General features: G+C 40.2%; 2 protein-coding genes across 3 annotated transcripts; one reads left to right on the top strand and one right to left on the bottom strand.

The window, feature by feature from the left end:
- The first annotated feature begins 34 nt into the window (after window positions 1–34).
- Window positions 35–3,259, top strand: LOC111232631 (60S ribosomal protein L36a). 2 transcript variants are annotated; one of them, XM_022760234.1, is made up of 6 exons: window positions 35–89; window positions 340–443; window positions 1,137–1,242; window positions 1,330–1,397; window positions 1,483–1,605; window positions 3,179–3,259. In XM_022760234.1, exons 2-6 carry the CDS (start codon window positions 441–443, stop codon window positions 3,197–3,199), a joined length of 321 nt encoding a protein of 106 aa, XP_022615955.1. In that variant the 5' UTR covers window positions 35–89; window positions 340–440; the 3' UTR covers window positions 3,200–3,259. The 2 variants fall into 2 exon arrangements, with proteins under 2 accessions (XP_022615955.1, XP_022615956.1); XM_022760235.1 differs by lacking the exon at window positions 35–89 and adding an exon at window positions 134–196.
- A 1,001-nt stretch (window positions 3,260–4,260) lies between these two features.
- On the bottom strand, window positions 4,261–9,020 carry gla (galactosidase alpha). The gene is made up of 7 exons (XM_022760303.1): window positions 8,780–9,020; window positions 7,384–7,558; window positions 6,371–6,545; window positions 6,074–6,165; window positions 5,735–5,896; window positions 4,863–5,060; window positions 4,261–4,643 (listed from the first exon to the last, which is right to left on the bottom strand). The coding sequence occupies exons 1-7, from the start codon at window positions 8,938–8,940 to the stop codon at window positions 4,311–4,313; spliced, it is 1,296 nt and encodes a 431-aa protein (XP_022616024.1). The 5' UTR covers window positions 8,941–9,020; the 3' UTR covers window positions 4,261–4,310.
- Between the last annotated feature and the right edge of the window lie 15,323 nt (window positions 9,021–24,343).

The following is a 24,343-nucleotide window of genomic DNA, read 5'->3' on the forward strand; positions in this document are numbered from 1 at the left end:
TTTCTTCCTGCTCATTTTCATATCGGCCCTCTGGACAGTTTTGGTGATAAGTGGAAGCGGGCTAAACATTAACACAGGATCATATTCAGGTGCTATAGGCTCTTACACTCTTACATTTTTATTTGAGGGGATATCTTATCCAGTCTACTGCTAATTTGGCTATTGCAAGGGCAGGACATAAACACTATTCAAACTGGTAACTTTTGCAGGCATGAGATCGCCTGCTCATTGTTTTACAAAAACGAAATGTATAACTTTTTGCAGTTGCACTTACTTTAAATTTGAGCTCTTTGATATCTTATTTGTAATTTTTGACCTCCCGATATTTCTGGCCGCTAGGGGGCAGACGCTATGACAACAGCGGGTCCACAGCTGGGGTCTACTTTAAGAAGTGCTTCCGGCTTCTACCTCCCTCTTTTCCTCTGCATCGGGACGCAGCCATGGTATGAAATTATTACACGACAACAATTTTACTCAATCAAACCCAATCTTGCCGATTGAGGAATCATTTTTGCATGTAGTCAACTCATATATGTAATAAATGTTTTGATGTACGTAACTATGCTAGTATTGGCCATCATGTGTTCATTTTACACAGTTAGATGGATATTAACGATCCCTGCCGTGTTGAGTGGTAAAGTCGTGCCTCCACACGAACCGGCCTTTATTATACAGAAAGTTAAGAGTTTAATGTCGAAGTAACCGTGATGACAAACAGCCTTTTAACTTTTTCCTCAATTTCAGTGTCACATGTTGAAACACTGTCCCATTTATTTCGTTATATAGCTTCAGTGTTAGCCTGCTAGCTAACGTCAGCTACTCTTCACACCGACCGGATCACTAACGGTGAAAACGAGAAGCGTGAGCGTTATAGCCATTAATGACGAGCTAGGATTATCTTGAGCATCAAACGATGCCAGATATATTTTGTTCTGTGGAAGAGCCCTCTTTTACTTTGCATCAATGCGTTAGCCATTGGTTAGTAAGGCCAATTGACAGTGGCTTGTTTTCCCACATCAGTTATATTCGTTAAACCGTGCATCCTTCAAAATTGTCGGGAAGATTTAACCCAATATATGATCAGTCTGCTCTGAGGCTTATTGCATGTCAGCTCAAGGTCCATTTTCTATGTTTAGGTGAACGTCCCGAAGACCCGCAGGACCTACTGCAAGAAGTGCAAGAAGCACCAACCCCACAAAGTTACCCAGTACAAGAAGGGAAAGGACTCCCTCTATGCACAGGGTAACCAGTCTGTTACCAGTGGTTCATGTTTCTGTGTGGTAAGCTTCCTGTATTTTGAAATGTAGCTGAACTGTAAATGTTTTGCAGGTAAGAGGAGATACGACAGAAAGCAGAGCGGGTATGGTGGTCAGACGAAGCCAATCTTCCGCAAAAAGGCAAGTTAAACCTTAGATATGTTTGACCAGGTGTGTCTGATGTTGCAGCAGAAATGGGGTCTTAACTAGTTCACTCTCTACACAGGCTAAGACGACAAAGAAAATTGTGTTGAGGCTTGAGTGTGTGGAGCCCAACTGCAGATCCAAGAGAATGCTGGCCATCAAGAGATGCAAGCACTTCGAGTTGGGTGGTGACAAGAAGAGAAAGGCAAGTGTTATAGGTCTCTTTTTGTATTTCTGTAATGTCTGTGTGTTAGGTCCCTCAGTGTTCCAGGTTTTACAGGGTATACTGAACATATACATGTGCTCTGAATTGTATAGTTTTGTGTTGAGTCTAAATCTATTATGAACCCCAGAAATCACCCCTAAGTCCTCTGCTGCCAACACTGTGCTCTACCTGTGGATTCATAATTGGTTCACCTAAATTAGGTAATTTAGTAATTCATTGTCTATCGGGTAACTATCCATAGAAAATGACCGTCAGTAACCCACTGATAATCTGTTAATATTTGACATGTTGACATCCTGGTATCATTATGCTCGATAATACAATGATCAGTTATATGAAATTTGAGTAAATCTGACTGACCAGCTACAGAATTATCCCCAAAACATGCATTTGACAGTGTGGTGTATCAGATTTTGGTTTCAAAGTGACAAAATATCAACAAATTGTATAACATGCAAAGGGCAGGCAGTATGACCAGAATTTTAACCAGCACAAACATTTGCATGTTAACCAGTGAGTGTACCCTTCTTTTGCATAAATACACAATTATAAGAAAAGGGATCAAAACACAGGGACATTGTTGAACAGGACAATTAACTAAGTGGGAGGGTGTCCTCAAGCCTAATGCTAAAGAGACGGTCTGAATAAAAGAAAAGGTCAGGAATAGTTATTCATGCCAGAGATGATAAATAATGTTACTTGTCCTCTTTTTTTTTTTTTTTAACAAGAGAACATTTCGTTTTAGACAGCAGAGGATTTGTCTGGATTTTTTTGGTTCATTGTGGGTGAATTTCCTTGATTTTAACTGGAATCGTGACCACAAAAATAGTGATTATAATTGGCGCAGAGGTGCTAAATTCATAAAATCATAGAGGTTGTACATGTAGGTATTGATTTGCATTTGTGTTGGGTTTGCATGTTAGTGTACGGGTAGTCACTGTGTCCCTTTCTCTGTACATTGGGAAGAAATCTATGGCCATTGTACTGATCCAGTTCCCCAAACTAATGTGCATGATATAAAATGGCATTTTTACATCGCATCAATGCCACATGAACATTTAAACATTACTACAAACTCTGTAAACCTGAACATACGTGAGACTGGCTGCCTCTTCCTGTCCTAACATGCAAACTGTGTGAAAGCTCAGTAAGAAGACTGATTCATTAAATTGTCATTGTCATGATGATAAGGTTGTGGTTGATTTCAATTGGCATTTAGGATGAATTATAAAGGATTAATGGTCAATGGTTTTCCTTAACCCAACATGTTTCTATCGGAGTAAGATAGTCCAGATGTCAAACTTGAGTGGCCTCTGCTTTTTGATGTAGTGTTAAACCGACAAATATTAATCAAGGATCACCTGTTCATACAACTTAAACTGTTTTTATTCAAATATAATTCAAATGTGATTCATCATCTAAATAATAATATACATTTATGGAAATTGTTAGCAGCATTCAAGGTGAACCACATGCCATTGACACCTCATTATGCTGTGTAACTACCCTTAACTCTCATTTTTACAAAGGCTTTTCCTCTGTTCTCTTACAGGGCCAGGTCATCCAGTTCTAAACTGTGGTCCCGTCTTCTGGATGAAGTTGTCACTATTTTCAATAAATTTATCAAAACACACTTGGAAGTTAAGTTCTTTGTTTACTTGTATTTTCACCCCACCTTTTAACCCTATGAACCTTGAGATGTTTCTGGGCGTTTTCACCATGTCATATTTTTACTCACCACAGACTCATTTTGCAATATTAGGTCCTGCACCTCACAGGAAACAACCATGGGCAGAAGTGGAGAGCTCAAAATGTCTTATGTGCAACATAACATTTATCATGCCATAAATCACTAAAAATAAAAATCGATTGGGTGTTAATTGATTTTATTTTGTAAAGATTGGAAAAAAAAAATAGGCAATATATACTACATATTTTCAAGTGAACACAAGTGTTAAGAATGAGGGTGGAAAAAAGCTCAATAGCCACAAAGTTAAGCTGCGAGGATCTCCCTGAATTTCAAGTGAGTCGTGGGTTGTTTTTTATTTGACAGTTCCTTGTGAAGGATGTAGGTGTCAATAAAGTGTCAATACATTTTTGTACCACCTCATTGTTTTATGGTGCACTGAATAGTATTGAATTAGGTGATCTGACAAATATATACACCACCCCGCGTATTTATTATATTCTGTTACCGGGGTTGGTATCTCTCACTCGTCTTACAATGGTGTGAATTGTTGAACAGAAGACACCTCTCTAGTGTTCATCCACTCTGTAGAGCAGTGGTCCATCTCTGATCCACCTTATTGTTCCTCTGCTGAACTTTTCAGTTATTTTGTTTATGCATGAACCTTTTAAATGTACAAAATTCAAGCTTCGTCTTAATAACTTAACATCTATTAGCAGCCATGTCTGGACAATTCATATCAATTGTCCAAAACATTGTCCAGTGAACATGATAAAAAAAAAAGTAGCCAGTGTACAATAGTCATCACAGCATCCAAACTGATTCAAGCAAACTCTAAAGACTAAAACACTTTGCCTTTTTAAATGTATGTGCTCTATTTTTACAAAGGCAACTCATCTTAATTTTTTTTTTTTTTTTTTTTTTTTTTTAAAGATCCAAAAACTTTCCACTTGATGAATATAGACAGGCAGATAAAGTGCATAACAATGCATCAGGACTACAAAATACCGGCGTGCTTGTGTTTGACGGACGTGTCTTGCCAGTACAGCTCGTGCATCCTCTTAGAGTCGCTGCTGATCGGAGTGACAGTGAGTAGAGCCGTGCCTGAAGGGTTGACAGATATAACCATTTTGCTGTGTGGAGTTTGAACGCCCATCTCCTTGTACTTAGGCAAGATCTGTGTGACGTTACACTGGGGGTTACAGATCCTCCAGCCAGGAACCGCTCTGACGACAAACCCTCGGGGGCCACCGATTTCCTGTTTGTTCAGAACTGCGATAGCCAGCCGGTTCTTAGACAGAGGCCGCTCCCAAACTTCAAAACTGTCCACCTGTAGAACAAGTCATATCAATTGATGTTGCTATTCCATACCTGGAATTGCCATTACCACTTTGATTTTATTACAGTCATTACTGTGAGGACTTTTTTGTGGCTACTAGACCCTGATCACAAAGCATTTAGCATTCCTATATAGATATTAAATGTATGAAAATACTGACAGCTGTCATTCCAGGTGGTGAACATGCTTTGTGTCACCTCTCACACCCACCTTGGCCGTGTGGTATCCCTGTCTGCCCAGTGGGTCCTGGCTGATGTCTATGATGCGTCTGTTCTGCAACAGCTCCTTGGAGCGAGGACAAATGTCTCTCAGATCATTAGACATGAGCAGAGGGGCTGCCATGATGGCCCATAGTGCCATCTGAGACTCCTGCTGGTCATGACTCAGGCCAAAGTTCCCAATGACCAGCTAGAGAAATGGACCAGTATCATAAGTACCTCTGCAGTGACATTATACAGTAAATCAACAACACACAATTGAGAAATGTGATCCTTTTTTTTTTTTCTTCAAATAAACACTTGTAGTTTTTGTACTTAAATAACATATATTCAGTTGAACCCCTTTATAAATTAAGCTCTATATAAATGAAAAAGGTTGTAAAAACAAGAGCCTCAACTAAGGCATTAAAAATTTTAAAGGGATAGTTTGACATTTTGGGAAATAAAATGCTTAGATTAAAAGATCCACACCACTCCAATGTCTGCAAGGTCAATATGAAGCTACAACCAGAAGCCCGTTAGCTTAGCACAGAGACAAGAAATGGGACGACTCTCCTTGCTCTCTCCAAAGTGAAAAAAATCCACCTACTGGCTTCATACTAATGATCGTCTAGTGACAATGATACTAAGTCTTCTCATCTATCTCTTGGGGTGTAAAATATTACACTCTTTAGTAAGGCCACCTGCCAGTGGAACTCCAGTTAAGAAACAGGTCCGCTCTCCGTCTTCAAAATGTAGCAAATGGCGAGTCAGTGACGTTGTTAAAATGATAATACAACAGCTTGGTACTTGAAGGCCACTGGTTCTATGCGTAGTTTGAGGTCAAAGAGGGGAGTGCGTAAGAGCTTGAGTAGAGCACAGTACCATATCAGGGTCATTCCAGCCCCCGGGTGCAGCCGAGGGGACGATGATGTCCTGATGAGCAGCAGTCCAGTCCAAGATGGACTTGACAGAACTCCATGAGTCGTACACGTCATTGAAGTTGCGCCAGTGGTTACACGTCTCGCGAATGGCTGTGTAGTTAGGCTGGAGGCAGAGAAATGCTCTTTTATGTAGTGTAACATATGGCATATGGTCTCTCTCTCATGGTCTCAAGTATTCTTCATTTTATTCTTACTGTTATGTGGGTTGAATCTTGGAAAATAAACCAGAGATTAATAACATGATAAAAATTCACGTAAAGACAAAGAAGTTCTCTCTCACCTTTCTGATAGGCCACTCATATAAAGGCCACTCACAGGAGTACAGGATAGGTCTTCCGGTTTTGTTTAGTGCTTTTGACATGTTAATGTATCCTTGACCAGAATAAATAATAGGCAGTTAGATTAAAACCCATATAATACCTTGTCTAATTGAGGTTCTGAAGAAGAACCAATAAAAAATGACCCATGACATTAATAAAAGTGTAATTTAAGTTGTCACGTGAAAATATCACGTTTCCAAGTTTATTTACATACACAGTGCTGTGCAAAAGTTTCAATGTCTGAATTAAAAGCTCACCTTCTCCCAGCATGGTCCAGTCCATATAGCAGCCGTCGAATTTTAGCAGGTCCACATGCCAGTCAGCAAAGGTCTGAGCATCTGTCTCATAGTAACCCAGACTGCCAGGGTATCCAGCACAGGTATTTTTCCCAACATCTGCATAGATACCCAGCTTCAGACCTTTAGAATGGACCTTAAAACAGAAAGTTTAATTAGAATTAATTCATAGTTTACAAGTACGAACAGCAGCTATGTTCTTAACAGGTTACAGACACGTACCAGCAGGTGGCGATGTTACACAGCTAAAATCATGATCCTTACACTACAGGACACAGCTCTGCCTTAGTGGGCTTAAATATATCACTTTACTGGTGAATATAACTTTTTAGCTGCCTGTGTAGGAATCAGCCAGTCATTGTAGTCTACAAGGCAGAAAACATCCTCTCCATTGTGACTGTGTCTGCAGCAGAGAGGGTGAACAACAACACACTCCTACCTGAGACAATTTAATGTCTAGGTATCTCCCTCGGCTCCAGGTGCTGAATTTCTATCGGAATGAAATCTGAGACTTGGGTTCTACATCTGGTCCTCTCCCCTTCATTATGTAAATAATTGCAGGTTGGCTTGGATGGATGTATAATGAATACGTAATCTGACTGTGTAATCACTTTTACTTACCAAAGTTTTTATTTGTCAAAGATTTCCAAACTTAAGACGCATTGCACCACTGATTCTCTAATTCTGTAGCCCTTGGAATTACATCAGTGGGAATATGTGTTAAATATGACATGATTTACCATTGTATAACTTTGCACACTATTCATAATGCAGCCCAAAGACTGGAAACTATAATAAAACAGTCAAATCCTAGCACATACTCTCATTTAGTCCTTCCAGCTAGTGGAATGACTCCAATTAGTATTTCTCCCTTTCCTTAAGTCTCTCTGAACCCCTCTCTCTTCGATGACTTATGGCATTAATACCATATTCACATTCAGAGTCTTTATGCCTCTTTTATACCTACTACTCACATAGTCGGCCAGTTTCTTGATGCCCCCCGGGAATCTTTTGGGGTCTGCCAGCAGGCGGCCCTGGGCATCACGCTGATGGGAGGGCCAGCAGTCATCGATGCAGACGTACTCGTAACCGGCCTCTTTCCAGCCCTCCTTCACCATCACATCTGCCATCTGCATGTACAGACGCTCACTGCCAGGGCAACAGGAGGAGACAGGCGGGGTTGACAGTATCAGTTAGACACCAGTGTTCAGTGTCATGTGCAACAGCAATATGGCAGACACAAATACGTACATGCTGAAGGAATTCTTGTGACAGGAAAATGCCAGTTTTGCTGTTGTTCACTGTTGAGTGTTATGAGACAATAACAATTCAACCGATGAGCCTATATTCGGTGCTCTAAACGCTTTACTGGCCAGGCCTTTCTGGGGGAAACATGCCATCCACAATGAAGTGAGCTATTTTATGTTTGTCACTAATCAGCATAGATGTCCCTAAAATAAAACAGGGAACACAATCATCCAATACTTTTGAAGTGCTCTGCATCCATCAAAGAAAGAAATGGAGAATTTACTTGTAATTAGGATTAGAGCTGCAATCACCGTTCGATTAACTGATTAGTCCATCCTAAGATAATTAACCTGCAACTATTATGATAATTGAATGATTAAGTAATTTTTCAAGCAAAGAAGGTAAATGGCAATCATGAGGAAAACTGGGCTGGTAGTGTAACCTGTTTTACCTGAAAGCCTGTGAGATATAATAATGGTGTTTACATAAGGTAACACCAATATCTCCCAATGCCTCAAACCAAAGAACAAATAAAGGCAAATTAAATCCGGTCCTGATTGCAATTACTCTCAGTAATTGTTAAATCACGTGTCTCTGTTTTCATAATTACTCTCATATCCGATTCATAATTTCAAAATAGATGTCATAAATATGAAACAATAATTAGATGGAACAAGGTCATAAAATGCAAGTCATGATTACAAGAAAGTTTAGGGTTTTTTTTTCTTTCTTTTGTGAAACCACTGTGTTTCTGTAGCTCGGTTACCTCTAACATTTTCTGTTTTTGTCTCTAATCACAATTAGTTTGATAATGGTTTTTGTGATCCCGACAACCTCCCTTGTGGAAACGTCACTTCCTGTGCACGGCAGGGATTTCTGTGGGTAAAGTATGTGATTCATTTGGAGCAGAAAAGTGTAAAAGCTGTCATTCACTGGGTCTGGGTGAAATCACCTTTGCGGGAGTGTAGATGAGTTGAGATGTTTACGTGAAATTCACCGGGAGAGGTGAAATGTTGGCGAAGTGTTTCTGTGAGTAGTAGGAGAGTTTTCCTTGTGTTTGAGCTCACAAACCTGTCAGACTGCGCTGGATCACCGCCACCTGGCAGCTCTGATGCCTCTTACCTGATGCAGTTATCGGGGTCTTTGTCACAGTCGATATTACACATGAACCTCTCCCAGTGCAGCCAGCCCATAGTGGGCTTCAGAGCCAGACCATTGTCTAAAGCTTCCGCGGCGGGACCGATTAAAACGACGAGCCCGAGGAGAGACACAACGCTGCACATTTCTACTGTCTAACTCGACACTTTACACCTGAACTCTGATAACAAGCGACTGTTTTTGCTTCGAGATCTATTTCCTCGTGTAGAACGTGTTCAGACCGCCCCCCTGGACGACCGACACAAATCTGGACCAATAAAGTGAAAATGCGTCTGTAACTGTCCAATCACATCTCGCCCGGATTTCTTTAGTACAAACTAGGAAGCGCCAAGATAGAGTCAGTTGAAAGATTTGAGGAGAGGTCAGCTGACATGACATGACAAGGTAATAACCATGTCTTGTGATCCCCCTGAATACAGATGCGTCAAAAACAGCCGCAGAAATCATTATGATATTCATACATTATTGTGGTTTACTCATTCTTAGTAAAAGTGGGAAAACCATTACAAACAACACTTTACAAAATCCTGTAGTGACGGAATAAACATGCACATAAGAACATAAGATATTTATTTTATCTTGTATATTGTATGTTTATATTTAGTATTTTGTAAACAAGTCTTAAAACCAGTTGTGGAATGTAACTAAGTACATTTACTCATGTAGTGAACTTTTGAGGTTCTTCACTTACATACTTCAATTTTATGCAACTTTATACTTCTGCTCCACTATATTTATGTGACAGATATTTTTATAGTTGCTGTGAGATCGGATACTAGGATCAGATTTTACAGACAAAATATCACCAGCTTCTAAATTATGATGCATTGTTATAGATTCAGTTTGCCAGTTGTGTATGAAGTAGTTATAATTAACGCCATCCTGACCAGCTACAATATTTAAATCCTGCTTTCCTCTTGCATTTGTAATAGTGAACCAGTAACAATGATGTTATGAGTACTTTTACTTGTGATACTTTAAGTAAATGTTGCTGTTCATGCTTTTGTATTTCTACTTAAGTGTACTTGTAATGATGAATAGCTTCAGAACTTTTTACAGTATTTTTATATTAATGCTTTTACTTAACAAAATACACAAATGAAGGCTAAATTAAGGTAAATTCCAGTATTTTACAACCTGGGTCGTATTCTTATAACTGTAAATTCAGCTCCAGCATTACAGCGGATATTCGGGCAAACAGCAGGACCTTCCTAAAGCTTTTAAAATAAACTTAAATTTGACATAAATCAAATGCATCTGAATCTTTTTGGATGACTACAGTACTGAAGCTAATCTGAAAAGACTAGCTGCCAATCTCCTGCAGTAATGACAAACGTTTGTTATTTATCATTTCATATATAGCATGATTCCACTTTAACAGAGATAAATACAAAACATAAAAATGTCCTTCATTTTTTCTTTAAAAAAATGTCAGTAATGGCAAATTTGCCACACATAAAACCTGTGGCTTTTTGCAGCTCCTGGAGGTGTGGGGCCTCTTCTGCCTGGTTGGTAATCCAGCCTTTTTAAGAGTAGTCTTCCTACATACACTGTAGTGTTTTTTCATTAGGGCAGTGCAGGCAGTTACCCATCACCTTTGTCCAAAACAAAGCCTGGTTTTCATGTGCGAGATTCTGAAGTTTAAGTATAAACCCTGGCAGACACCAGGGATCGACACCACAGATATCTATTTGCATCTGCTTCCCTAAGAATGAAAGAAAATGGCACAATTTATCCCACTGTTCCCTGAGGAGGCTGGCTAATCAAAAATGCGACACACACGATCAGCAATAATGTAGGACTATTTACATATCGACGGCGCTTCAAGCTGTTTATTAGCTTCAGATCCAAGACACTAATTTGTCTGGTGCAGACATTAAATGAATTATAGATAGGTTTCTTAATTTAGCTGTAAATGGACACCCTGCTACACAAGCAAATTAATCCTGGACGATTTTCCTTTTGAAACTGTCAGAGATCTTCACACATGCAGAGAGAGTGATGAGTTCTGTATTTATTGTAATACTTTGCTCTTTTGTTGAAATTTAAGGAGACAGATGAAAACTGTTTATTTGCTAATCAGATCAGCTTTTTGAGAGTTTGTACAGACCCACAAAAGAGTTGGGACTTCCTGTGATCTTGCTCCTGACAGTCTGTCTTTGCTGTGCATGATGCCCTGTGTAATACTATTGAGAGAAATCAAAAGAAATAAAGCAGCATTCACCAGCTGGCACAAACCCAGATTATGATAATAATCCTCATTCTCACCGCTGGGTGTAAAAAGGAAACGTTAATGAACACAAAACCTGACCTTTCGGCGAAATGTCAAGGGTGTCTATTTCAACCCTAAACATTATCATAGGCTTCACCCAGGGACAGGCCTGATACAAACAATTTGTCACTTGCTATAGTTCATATCAGTGCCAGTGAGCAATGGCGTTGAGGCTCTAAATGTCAGATTTCAATTTGACTCACCCCCCTGCTGATGGATGGACCAATCCAGCTCACTTGAATACACAGTTTTCTCTTTGTAAAAATGGGATCCAGCCCACCGTCGTGATAGAGACTCTTGTGTTATTTTCTTTTTTTTTCACAGCGCTGCATAAAAGAGCAGCGTGCCTCTATCTGTACAGTGGTTAATTGAGATTTTTGACAGATGGGCAGCCTGTGCGTTCTGTATGGTTTATATGGCTCCCTAGAGCTTTGACACCAATCCATCACACTCCTTTCTTCTCCAGTGTCACATAATTGAAGAGACTGTCATGGCTGACTTATGTTGGCAACTTTCTTATGAAGTGTGTGGGGATAAAATGAAAGGGAAAGCTGTGTTATTGTGTGCCCTCTTGCCAAGGAATTACATTATTGTATTGATCTATAGGGACAGGTGGCAAATGCCATCAAAAAGTTGTGCCTCCATAAATACGACAGCTAACGTTATGTGGCTCATATACGCTCAGTGGAAAATCATTTATTGTTGAGTAATTAGCTGCTTAAGTTGTTTATGTGACTGTCACAGGGGGAAGGAGCCGACATGTGCTGATGTTGCTACTTTAATTAGGTCCTTGTTGAACTGAGTGTGTCTGAAATGGCTTTTGGTAATAACCTTTAGAAGCAAGCATATGACCTGTAAATTACTCTACTGACAATATGTTTCATGTCAGTTTTTTTTTCTCCCCCCATTCAACATTTCTCTGAAATTCAAATGACTTGTGCAAGCGTTTCGCTAATGAGTTCAAGATTAATTGAAGCTCCAAATTTCCTGCTTCTGCGGTTGAGTTTATTTGTTAGTTTCAGGGCTTCTTCATTCTCAGTGGGTTTAATCCTGCCTGAGGGTATAGGGCAAGCGGGCTAAGCATGTATAACGTTTCACTTCACTATCTCTAATTACATTTTAGACATCTGCAAATGCATTTTGATCAGCTGTAATTACAATGTGACTAGATACTGTGTGTGCAATTACAACCTGACCGGCAGGACTTCAAGGATTCAAGTTATCTCCAAATAGATTTCAGAAATACTTTTAAAATAGCTGTAATGATGTCCCAGATATTGCTACACATTTGATCGTTTATTAGATTGATTTACTTGACAGATATCAGCAATGCATGTGAGCATGAGGATCTAATCAATTTCTCTAGTATATTTAGGTGTAATATTGCCTTTATTCAACAGTGGACAGTTATGAGGCGGCAGCAAAGAGAGAAAGGATGAATGACAGGCAATGGATGGATCCAAACTGGGGACTTTGCAGTCATAGTGGCATGCATCTTAAACACTGCCACCAGGTGTCCCCATGTAGTTAGAATTTACAATATTTTTCTAATTACATTGTGACAAGAAAGAATGATCCATTAAGTTGTGTGGTGATTCAAAACTGTATTGTAGATATCTTTAATTAGATTCCCCATACAATGCAATGGTTCATTCTTACAGTTCTGAATGTAATTAGAAAGTCATAAATGCCGTGTGCATATCTTAAATGTGAGTCCAGTCAGTCTTACATACAGTATGTTGAATCCACTTGCCCTGTAGGAAAGAAGTTTTGTGAAATATTAGTGAAGTGTTATTGGTTATTAAATTTTATTTTCCAAGATTCCCGCAGCTGGAAAAGCATGTTGTGCAAAGATAGATTTGTCAGTTCTTTGCGAAGCTGATTACATCTCTCGCAGAAGGGGTCCACAGTTTGTTGGATCAACAACAGTTTTCATGTTGCAGTGCCTGCATAGTTCGTAACCCAACAGATTAAAGCATTTTGTGCAAAGTAGACAGCTGATATGTTGTCTTTATTTTAAAAAATGCAGCCTATATTTAACCAGCTAATTGCAGAGTTTTTAATTTGATCTCCTTGGTGATGGTCTGTCTGTCTCTGATGAATTACTTGAAATTACATTTTAAACATAAACATGTGGGGAATTAATTAGCTTTCAAATGTAGAAATTGTCATCATTTCAGTTTCTGCTTCTCTGTAGCTCGCTTGCAAATGTTTAGGCACAGCACTGGGGGCAAGTCGTTTCTTTTTTTTTAATCAATAAGCGTTCATAATAAATGATTCACCAAAAACATTATTCACTGCCTCATAGCTAAAGGGTTTAATGGAAAGAAGCACCCCTGTTCCTCCTGTTTGCTATTTAAGCGCTGTGATTTTTCTGAGTGAAAGGAGAACCTCCAATATCTTCTGTTCCCATGCCCCGATAGTGCACCAAACATTTGTCATGTTTCTGTCCTGGAAATTATGTGCCTAATTATGATTTTACTCTAATGTCAATGTGAAAATGGTGTAGAATAATAGTCTCCTTTGTGATTACATCTGAAATATTATTACTAATGATTTCAGGAGCAGCTACCCCAGCAGAGAGAGTTACAGAGCCTCAGCAGAGGGTACTTCAGTGTATTTTGGAAAAAAATCAATTTTAATAGTGTAATCGATACATGATCCAGTCTGTAGTCCTTAAAAAGTCAAGGAGTAAACAAAGACTGATCTTCGCTCTGGCTGCTGTAACAAAAAGCAGCATGGACCTGCCAGGACTAATCCTGCCTTTGATGATGCACATTCTCTTCAATAATTAGATAGAACGGTGTATTGTGCGCTATAGCTGGTAAACAAAGTGCATTGCAAAATCAATAACAGGCAAAGAGAGGCAGTACATTTCTGATGAAATCACTGATTTGTTTGGCTCAGTATGCAGGACACTTACTCAAGGATATTTTGAGGCTGTCTACTTGGCATCTGTTTCAGTCTTGTTCTGTGGCATTCATCATGTCTGTGTCTATTTAAGTCAAAGCGGATGGATAAAGGACGCTTCAGATACAATTTTGCTAAAAGTCTCACTAAAAAGCTCCTTTGAGTTTTTTCCAACTGGAGCTTGCTGTTCCAATAAGAACTGGAGTGCTTCATCTAATTTAGCAGATTAATGTGAACCAGGTGATGACTGAATCATTTAGTCCAATATTGAGTCGTTTTGTTTTTATTGTTGTATTGATTGACCATTAATTGATTTTTAGCCATGCTAGCGATGTGGCTCTCTGGACCGGAAATTAATTTGGTCAATTGTTCCAGCGTGTTGGTCCAGACTGAAATATCTTCCTATACATTCACGGTGCTCTAGCATGTATGCTAATGACATAACGCTATGAAGTTGACATTTGTGGTTTTGGGTGAAATGTCTTGATCTGTTGTATGAACATTGACTACAACTATGGTACTTTATGTACTGCTACCAGTAGGTCAGATATGGACTTTATCCAATACATTGTTCAACTATTTGGCAAAACTAATTAAAATCCCATCAGTCTCAGCTGTACTGTCTAGCACTGATTAGTAAATGTTAGCGTGCTAACAGACTAAACTAAGATGGTGAACATGGTAAACATTATACATATAGGCTACATAACATTTTGGAGTGTAAACACATAACTATTCATGGGTTTAGCTGCAGTTCAGCATAGCTGCATGTTACAGAGAAACTGAAAAAGACATAAACACACAGCAATCATGTCGAAAAGCTGTTACTCCTGAAAAGACTGTTTACTGTACTGCTGAATAGCTCAGAGCAGGTTTTTAGCCCTCCACCACTGCCACTCATTGTGTTTTATTTCACTGTGTTTTGCTGCGTAAGTCCCGGACGGAGTGACCTTTGTTTGGATGTTTTCTTGCTTATAGAGTCAATAACATCTGCAGGTTATTTATGATTACAAATCCTTTTTACAGGGAGTACAATGGCAGCGTTGGGCAGTACAAAAAGACGCCTCTTGCCAAACATGAAGTGGGGATGAATCGGCCTTTTTTTTTTTTTAACCAGTTCAAACTCACCTTTCATGGTTCATATGTTGCATTTGTGTAAAGGATGAAGGTGTGACCTTTTCACATAATTTAATCTGTGATGACAGAAATGGCCCCGCAGAGCTTTGATAAGCCAAATCAACTACGTAACAAGCATTCTGTGACTTGAAACCTTACACCTATACATTACATATATGAGGCTTTTGACTTTATTGGAAACTAAAGACCTTAAAGTTTTAATGTGCTCCATTTTGTAGCTGAGAACTTCTTACTGATTCTGAAAGAGGAGAATCAATTTTGACTTTTTTTTTTCAGGCTGTACTTTGTGTTTAATTTTTCATTTGAGGTTGAAAAATTCAGCCTGTGTTTTCTTTGAGACGCTGCCTCTGTATTACCTGAAGAAATTATTCTGTATAGGAGTTCAATATGTCTCAGGTTACCACAAACCTGCAAATTGATTTCTCTGGGTGGGTTTGCAGCCTGGAGCACATTTTTTATTTTCTTTACTCTGAGAGGAAAAACAAATAATGTCACGCACACCATTCTGCTTCTTTGTTATCACATGAAATGTATTGTTATATTGCTCTATTTGGTGATGGCAATAAGAAACAGCCTAAGGGGAGCAGGTTATCAAGTCATATTATTCAACCTGGTCATGCAGAGTGCAGTAGAGCCAGGGAGAAGGTTTTTAAAAAGCCAGCATGGGTGCATTTTTCCCCTTAGTTAAACTAGTAACATGATCTTTTATGACAGTAAAAAGACCACATGTGACCTTAATGGACAGAAGTACAGATGTGAGCAAGAATATATAGGTTCTCAGTGAATACGCTGTGCATTCAGGAGATCCCATGATTGCAACTCCATGTCTATGTTCCCATGCTCTAAACCCCCCCCCCCCCCACACACACACACACACACACACACACACACACACACACACACACACACACACACACACACACACACACACACACACACTTGTTTACAGTCCTGTGAACCTCTCTAACATACTAAAATGGAGGCTTCAGCTCATTACGCCTGTTACACTTGAGTGGTAAGCTTTTCTGCACTTGAATCGAATGGCAAAGGCATAATTGGATTCAAATGAGATTTTAACCTATTAGAATAATTTTCTGTGTGTTGGAAGATGCTAAAATTTTAATGCTTAGTTCTTTTCATATTAAATGCTAATGAGGAATTGGCAGGTCAAAGCAAAGCCCATTCACAGCTCCTTAATTATCTGACACAGAGATTAAAGGTTGTGACTGCTATTACTCTCAGCAAAATATTTTTCTAATGATGTGTGCTTTTGTGAGCTCTTTAGAAAGTTGAGTGAAGAAGGTCTCCTCCCACCTGGTTTTGAAGATTAGAGCATTTCAGCGCGGGGCATCATAATTGATCTAACGTCAAAATAATGCCACGCAGAGACATTTTGGAGTTCATTGAATGAGCCCAGTCTGCTCTGGAACAGCAGGACTGCAACATTAAAACCTAAAATTTAGCACATACTGTCTCTTGTCTCTGGTGAAACAGAAAAAGAGTTGAAAAGGTTTTATGCCTCATCTGCTGTCTTCAAATCACTTAACCTATTTTTTGTGAGGCACAGATACATTTTGTTTTCATGCCAGGACGCTACTATAAAATAGCATTTACAGACAAACGAGTTTTAAGTCAATGCAATGATCAGACATTCACTCTCCTTTTAGCTCTGTTTTGGTCTCCGGAAACTCCTGATGGAAATATTTATGCGCCACCAAGTTCACCAGCTAATCACCAATTTTATCTGTAATCGACAACGTAACTTTTTTGCTGAAATAAGCTTCTGAAATCAACACCGTGAGAGTGGTGAGAAACCAGTTACGTTGTGGACCATGAAACCAAACGGATGAACTGAAGGATGTTAAAATGCCGCGTAGAGCCGACAGAAACTGCAGCGTTCGTCATATGGGCAACTTCTTTCACGTTACATATAAGGAAGTTGAAGTTATTTCTTTTTCTGGTGAGGCGTTTAAACACACGTCCTGCTAAAATACATATTCGTGCGTTAAAATAAAAACTTCCAACAACTAAACCATAGATTTTCTGAAATGTTTTTCTCTCTATTTAGATTGATTTAGAGAAATCTTGGTGACGGATTGGAAAAGCTTTCAGCACCTGCAGCAGGGTTGAGCGCTTGACAAATGGCGTTCAACTGTATATTTAATATCTATATATCATGAGCAATGGCAGGGGATGGAAAATGCAAGTTTGTACAGCATTTTTATGTCCATACAGTTACAGTGACACATTGGATGAGGTGTGTGTAGTGGTGGGTAACTGGTTGGGACAGACCATTACTCAGCAGGAAGTGGACAGTAAATAAAAGGGTGCGGTGGCACCTGCTGAGTGTTCCCTCCTGAGTCTCGTCTTTCACATTTTCGACGTGCTGAATGCTTTTTGTGCGGAAACCACTCCACGCCGATTGTTGTGATGCGAAGCTCAACACACGGGTAACAAAGAAAGATGTGACGTTTATTTTTGAAGCTCCTGCAGAGACTGCCCGTAGTGATGACGACGGGAGTTTTAGAGCAGAAAGGAAGAGGGAAGAAAAATGTGAGGGAAGAGCACACAAGCTCAGCTCACTGGTGTTGATCCCGGTGCATCTCCTTCAAACAGCGAAGTCCCTTCACTCCAACGCAAGCATATGTATCATGTATGCTCACACAAACACAAACACACTTGTATACACACGTCTTCATGCTTCAGCCCCCATAGACTGGTTGTTTCTCCTCCAACACCATCCCTGTGTCTCACAGAATTATTCACTCTTGGCTTCTCAGCAGGCCCTTTGTTTCCAAGGCAACAAGATTTCGTGCAAATGTTGGGTTTGCTGTAGTCTAGACAATCAGCATTTTTAATGTGCCTTAACATGACTGAGAAAGTTTAACAATATTTTTTTCTGCTTCTTACATGTTGAACAAAGTGGCACGAGGCCTTCTGTTGTGATTGTGATTGTAATATGAGTCACGGTTTTAGTGAGGAATGGAAATTTTTGCATTTCACTTTCACTGAAAAAAAAAAATGATGTGATTTTTGCTGGGGTGTGTACCAAACAAGCATGTTCCGTTATATCTGGAGAGTATGATTTGTAGGCCAGGGCATCTGCCAGTAGCACCACAATGCTTCATTTATGGTATGTTGTGACACATTTTACCTTTATCAAAAAATTGCAGCTCCTGCGATTTGGTTATTGCACTTGGTGATATTTTGATTGATTGTTCAGCCCTGGTGCTTTGTCTTGATTATGCTTAGCACAGCGCAGTATTGATAGTTATGCATTGTCACACTTGTTGATCCCGGGTAGCGAGCCCTCTAAAAGGTGCTCTGCTGGCATCTTCTATCATCATCTGACATTTGCATATACATGCCCAGACAATCACAACAAGCCTTTGCAACACGGTGGGGTATTCACTATGAAAAGGTGAAGCCTTACCATTTCCCTCCCTGATGTGACACTCACTTATCAACTACATAAACACCTCTTAGACCTAGCTGAATTAGAACATGCAGAAAAAAGAATAGAGAAACAATTGACAATTATTTTGATGCATGAAAACCCTGCCATGTGTTTTTTTGTGGCTCAAAATGTTGCCTTGAATAGCCTATCCTAGCCACCCTTTCCCTTCCATGAGCAAAACTCCTGCTCCAACCATAGTGTTGGTCCCTGTGTTCTTCATGAGTCCTTGCACTAGTTTAGACAGGCATGAAAGTCGTTTTATATTCACATCTTCTTTACACCCTCCTATATAGGGTGTATGCCCAACACCTACTGTATCTCTCACAAAAGGCAGTTCATATAAAAATCCAGCACTCGTTCTGTGAACATACAGCAACACTATGCTCCGTATCACTCCTGCTACTATGCTCCCTGCTTTCTGAAACTCTCTCCCCCTCCCAAGTTTCCTCTTGTATCAACATTTAGTTGTATGTGATGTTGTTCCTTATCTCAGACTGTGCCAGGCGGGTTTGGGAGCTCAGGGACATCGCCATTGCGATAAATGCCTGTTGTTACAATACATTGTTTAAACTTTACCGTGACTGTCCTGACTGAGAAGTTTGTTGCAGGTAGCTCAGACACCGCCCCCTTGATGGAGGCTGCTGTGGCACATTGGCAGATTCTCACCAACACGTCCTTCTATCACTGGTTTGAAATGTTGCTGGACCGACAACACCACTGTCAGTTACAGCAGACTGGCGTCACGACTCATCCCTGAAGGCCACACACCACCTGCTCACCTCGCAAGGCAGGTCACCTCTCAACCTGTCTGTGAGGTGATTGTGATCACTGACATGTGGGGGGGTTGTCCTTCCTTATACTCCTCTGTGCTGTCAGAGCCTCTTCAAAGGTGCAGGTCCTTCCTGGCCAAAGCGAGGCTAGACTAAATTTAGTTGTACCTCTAATTACAGCATGTGACATTAAAAGAGACATTTTTCTAAACTACTGCTGTGAATGCGTCCCCCAGATGCAACATTTCAGTAACTTCCTTGACATACAGTAAACATACAGAACAATCTCAGTGTGATGCATTCAGTGGCGTATGAGAAGCAATTTATGGGAGGCAACACTATTTTTGCAAAAGAAAAAAAAAAAAAGAAAAAAGAAAAGAGGAAAAGTCATAATCTTTGGTTTCCAATAGCAGCACCAGACTGTCAAACTCAGCAGGAAGGGGGCAGACCAACAGTGGGGGATCAGATTTGAGGGCAGCAGGGTTGAGCATGAGAGACCTACCACCACACTCACAGTAATCACATCGCTGCAGGAGATCAAGAAAGCACTGAAAATGCTTTCAGTGTTGCTGTCACCTCAACATGGACAAGGGCCAGAGGCATGTGATGCATAGCCCAAACGGTTTGAGCTAAGATTCCCTCATTGTTGATTTTGGAGTGCTGAGAAAAAGTCAGTTAGGTGTTATCCTGGCCTTTACAGAACTGCATGAGTTTATCCTGAGCGTGCACATTTCAGCATTTAGGTCCTGAAGTCTGTATGCATGAAAACTTCAAAACAGTAAAAGCAAAAATCACTATTGGCAGTTGCTGGGGAATGCACACTTCCATATTCAGAAAAAAGAGTGACAACACTGACAAAACTATGAATTCCCATTCACGTTTCAGTGAATTCAGAAAGTTTGATAAATTGTTAAGAGGTCAATGTAAAAAGACACCACCCCTTACACTATGTTCCCCTTTTAAAATGTCTCTCATCATGTCTGAATTTTAAGATTTTGAAATGCCATGAGGTAAGTAAAGTAGGCACATCTGTATGCAACGTTGGGATCCCTGTCTGGCTATCTGTTTATTTATCTCCTGCGTTACATTTTAAAATGAGATATCCATTCAGACCACAATCGCTTATGTAAATTTACTGCATGCAAGGAAAACCTTTCGAGACTACCAAAACTCACCTCATAACAAAACAATCACACTTTTGGGAAATTATATTTTAAAAATGCTATTTAATTAAACAAGTTTGGGTAATTATGGCAATAGTATACAGCATGTGGTTCTATTGTTGTGGAATTAAAGCCTTTATTTTGTGACATGTGCTGAAATGTATGAGGTTTGCATACAAATTTACAGCAAAAGCGAAGTAGAACAATTAGCAGCTGGCAGGGCGGTGCAGGCTCAGCCTTGCTTTTGACCTGCCAGGGAAAACAAGCAAGATGAAGATGGAAGGGCTAACCTTAAAATACATCACAACCATTCATGATCATGCTGTCTTTGGCATTCTCTGAGATACATGATATTTAGCAAAGGGACTCCTCTTTGCCCCACTTTTAATTACCATGGAGGAAAATGACCTTTTTGAATTGTCACAGGCTTTGTCACCTTCAAAGAAGAAATTACTTCTGTTTTATTGCTTTGTGCTTATAATGTGTTCAGTTTACAGAGCTTCAACTCATAACATTGTGAACATTTGCACTTTATTAACTATTCAATATACAGTATATGTGGACAGAATTTCAGTGCAGAGGAGGATTTACTGCAGTGGCAATGGGCTCTGCACCCTGCAAATAATTATCAAGTTTAAACTGTACATTGTGCATGTGCTTTGTCCACTCCAGTGTGTTATGTAGCCACACGTTTATTTTTGGGCGGATATGAGATATGTAAATGTATGAAACTGTTGCTGCAGGGGCCTTTGGGGGATCCATCTGCCCTGTGGATAATGCAGGCATGATCTGCCCTGTGTTTGTTAGCTATAGTGCAGGTGCACGCTGTTCAACCAAGCTGTTAGCTTCACTAAGTTAAGAGAAAGAAACAAAAGACTAATATAAACTGTGAAGCATTCAAAGGAGAGCTGAGCTGGGTGTGGTTAGGCACAGTCTCTCCCTCCCAGCTTGTTGGCTTCTCCTCCTCTGGATCTGAAAGGAACGAACCATCAGCCCACACCTGTGAGTGATTACCTTGATTTCTCTGGTGCATATAAAGGGAAGCTCAGCAGGTGACAGAGGAGCAAGCGACAAACCAACAGAGAGTTTGTAAACAACTTGACCGGACCAAATTATGCGCAACTGTGTTTGGAGAGAATTCCTTATAAAATATTAACATTTGTCAGAAGAAACACTGGGGATTGCTTTGGTGATCAACAGATGGATGTGCTGCTTTTCCCAGAGATATATTCATATGATGAATTGATATGATTCCCTGAACACCTTTGACTGTGCCATAGGTGTTGGAGAATACACCTGTACTACCTTGTCTGCCAGAATGACCAACAACACAGCGTCTGCAGGGGCTGTAGCCTGAACACACGTGCTGCAGCAACAGCTTGCTTTAATAACAGGCGGCGGCTACCCCAAGTAACAGAGGAGGATTACACTGAGGTGTACCTACAAGAGTTTGAGAAGACGGCCGCCTGGGTGAAGTTGGCCATCAGTCAGAAGAGCTGGACTTATTGCTACATACGTCTGAAGAAGCCCAGAGAGCTTCCCAAGACCTACCAGCTGCCAAGGTAGGTTCTTACACAACCATCAAAGACTCATCCTTTGTTTAGATGATCCACTTAATCACACATAATCAGTATAAAATCTCCAAGCTGCTGGTTACAGAGGGGAAAAGTAATGAAAGTAATGATCACTCTTTAAAAGCGCTGGAAAAACATATTTGCATCTTTTGCTCTTTATTTTCTCTTTGGCAGAAAGCCAAGGAGAGATTTAGCTGCTTCAACTTCACACACACACGCCCGTGTGTGTGTGTGTGTGTGTGCGTGCGTGTGTGCGTGCGTGTGTGCGTGCATATATGCATCATCTCCCAGGGAAATGATTATTTTCCCTCTTGGCTCACCTCACCCAGTCAACCTCCAGTACTGAATCAGTGTCAGAGTAGAGGAGGAAAAAGGCTGTGAGCTGTCGCTCTCCCTTGCTCTCTCGGGCATTAACGGTAGTGTGGGTTGTGTCTGATGGACAGGGCAGGAAAAGAGGTGGAGAAAATCCTCTGTTTACTTAAATAGCACCAGGAGCAGAGGAGCAGAGGCCTGGGAGCAGGGTGGATGAGAGATGGACACAGTGTTGAGGAAGTCAGCAAGGCAACAAACATGCCCACCCATACAAATACGCAGCCACATACACACTATCTCCTCACCAGATATCCGTCCTTAGGTCCATGGCTGCTTACCTGCAGACATTTTCACTGTACATCGTCTAGACAGAGAGGGGAAATGGGGCTAGGTGTGAAGAAAAGAAGGTACACAGAGGAGACATAATTATAATGAAATGCTTCTTGAGTGGTGGAAGAAGTATTCAGATTCTTTTCTTTTCTTCTCCCTGCTTTTTGTAAAATAATGGATATATTTACCTCTTTGGCTCTCAAAAAGTTATTTAAATGAAACCATCTGAAACGTTTTGAGGGGAAACGTCTCTTTGGTGAAAGTTTTTTTTTTTTTTTATTTAAACATCAAATCTTGATCTTAAAAGTAGGAGACTAGCCTATAGCTATCAGATAGATGTAGAGGGGTTAAAACAAGTGCTTCTTATAAATTGTACCTCAAAAGTTTGGGACTTGAGTGAATCTGCTTATTTACTTTTCACCACTGCTTTTCATACATTGTAAAGGCAGATCTCTCGACTGACGGTACTAAAATCTTATCGCTCTTCAGAAATGTCATTATCATCATTTCTCTCCTACTTTCCTGTGTAAAATAGCTGGCACACATCTCAACACCACGATGCAGGTGTTTCATCGAAGGTGTTTGCTCGTGCTGCAGTACTTAAACCTAGTCCTAAAAATAAATCTCTTTTTGGCTTTGCACAGACGACTTAGATTATCTACATTGCACTACAAAAAAGCCATTGCATTTCATGGCATCTTGTATAAAGAATTGCTGTCACACCTAATTCAATCTTCAACTAAGCTCTCCCCAAGAAATTCTGAATATCTTATAAAGCGAGGGAATTTTGAAAAGGGGGTTGACATAATTCCGATTGGTGCCTATTCTCTCTACAGGGGGATTGGGATGGGACTAATTCCTTGTTTCTCCTGTTTGCACACAAAGGAAATGCAGTGCGCATATGTGTCTATGACCATTATCCACGTAAACCTCGAGCTGCAGAGTTCCCAGCTGTAGGGCTTCTCTCAGATGTTGGAATTATAGTAGAGACGCAGCGAGGGATTAGTGAAAATGAATCCACATGGGATTTTCTGCACAACTATGCACGAGGATGAGTTTTTCAGTGCTGCTTGAAATGTATGTTCTCCCTCCCGTGTTCTCGAAAGCATCTCACTTGAAGATACGTTTTTCTTGATTTTATTATTGAGATTGGACAAGATGAAAAAAAAAACAAGAAGACACACTGACTTGACTGGATATGATTCAAGTTGGAAAAGGGTTATAAATTAAACAGCCTGGATGCCTATCTGACCTTCTTTGAAAGATCTAACTGCTGTGGTGCAACAATGCTGCATTCACCTTCTTGACTCATGCAAAGAGGGAATACTAGTCAACTCCTCTCAGCATCCCGTTTGCTTACATTTGTCTTTGCCGATGTTATGATGTTAGCTGATGTTAAAGAGTTACCTGGTAGAGGTGTGTTGCATGTGCAGAAGGTACCGACAGAGCTCGAAGGTGGCCTGAAGAAATCCAGCGGAATATTTGAAACCTCGGCAGCAGGAGCCGCCATGTTTGATTTGAAACTTTGTTTATTTATTACCTCAAAGCACCATCAGTTCTCTGGGGTTTTGAGCCACTAACATTTGGAAATGAGGTGACACCA

Source organism: Seriola dumerili, unplaced genomic scaffold (assembly GCF_002260705.1).
Source record: "Seriola dumerili isolate Sdu_G_001 unplaced genomic scaffold, Sdu_1.0 BDQW01000331.1, whole genome shotgun sequence".
In the NCBI taxonomy this organism is placed as follows: Eukaryota; Metazoa; Chordata; class Actinopteri; order Carangiformes; family Carangidae; genus Seriola; species Seriola dumerili.

Excerpts from the sequence above, each read along its gene's own strand:
- LOC111232631 (XM_022760234.1), top strand. Across the intron at positions 1,243-1,329 it reads GGACTCCCTCTATGCACAGG|GTAAGAGGAGATACGACAGA; the intron begins GTAACCAGTCTG and ends AATGTTTTGCAG. Across the intron at positions 1,606-3,178 it reads GTGGTGACAAGAAGAGAAAG|GGCCAGGTCATCCAGTTCTA; the intron begins GCAAGTGTTATA and ends GTTCTCTTACAG.
- gla (XM_022760303.1), bottom strand. The coding sequence starts at position 8,940 with ATGTGCAGCGTTGTGTCTCTCCTCGGGCTCGTCGTTTTAATCGGTCCC. Across the intron at positions 6,166-6,370 it reads CTGGACCATGCTGGGAGAAG|GATACATTAACATGTCAAAA; the intron begins GTGAGCTTTTAA and ends ATTCTGGTCAAG. Across the intron at positions 5,897-6,073 it reads ATGAGTGGCCTATCAGAAAG|CCTAACTACACAGCCATTCG; the intron begins GTGAGAGAGAAC and ends CTCTGCCTCCAG.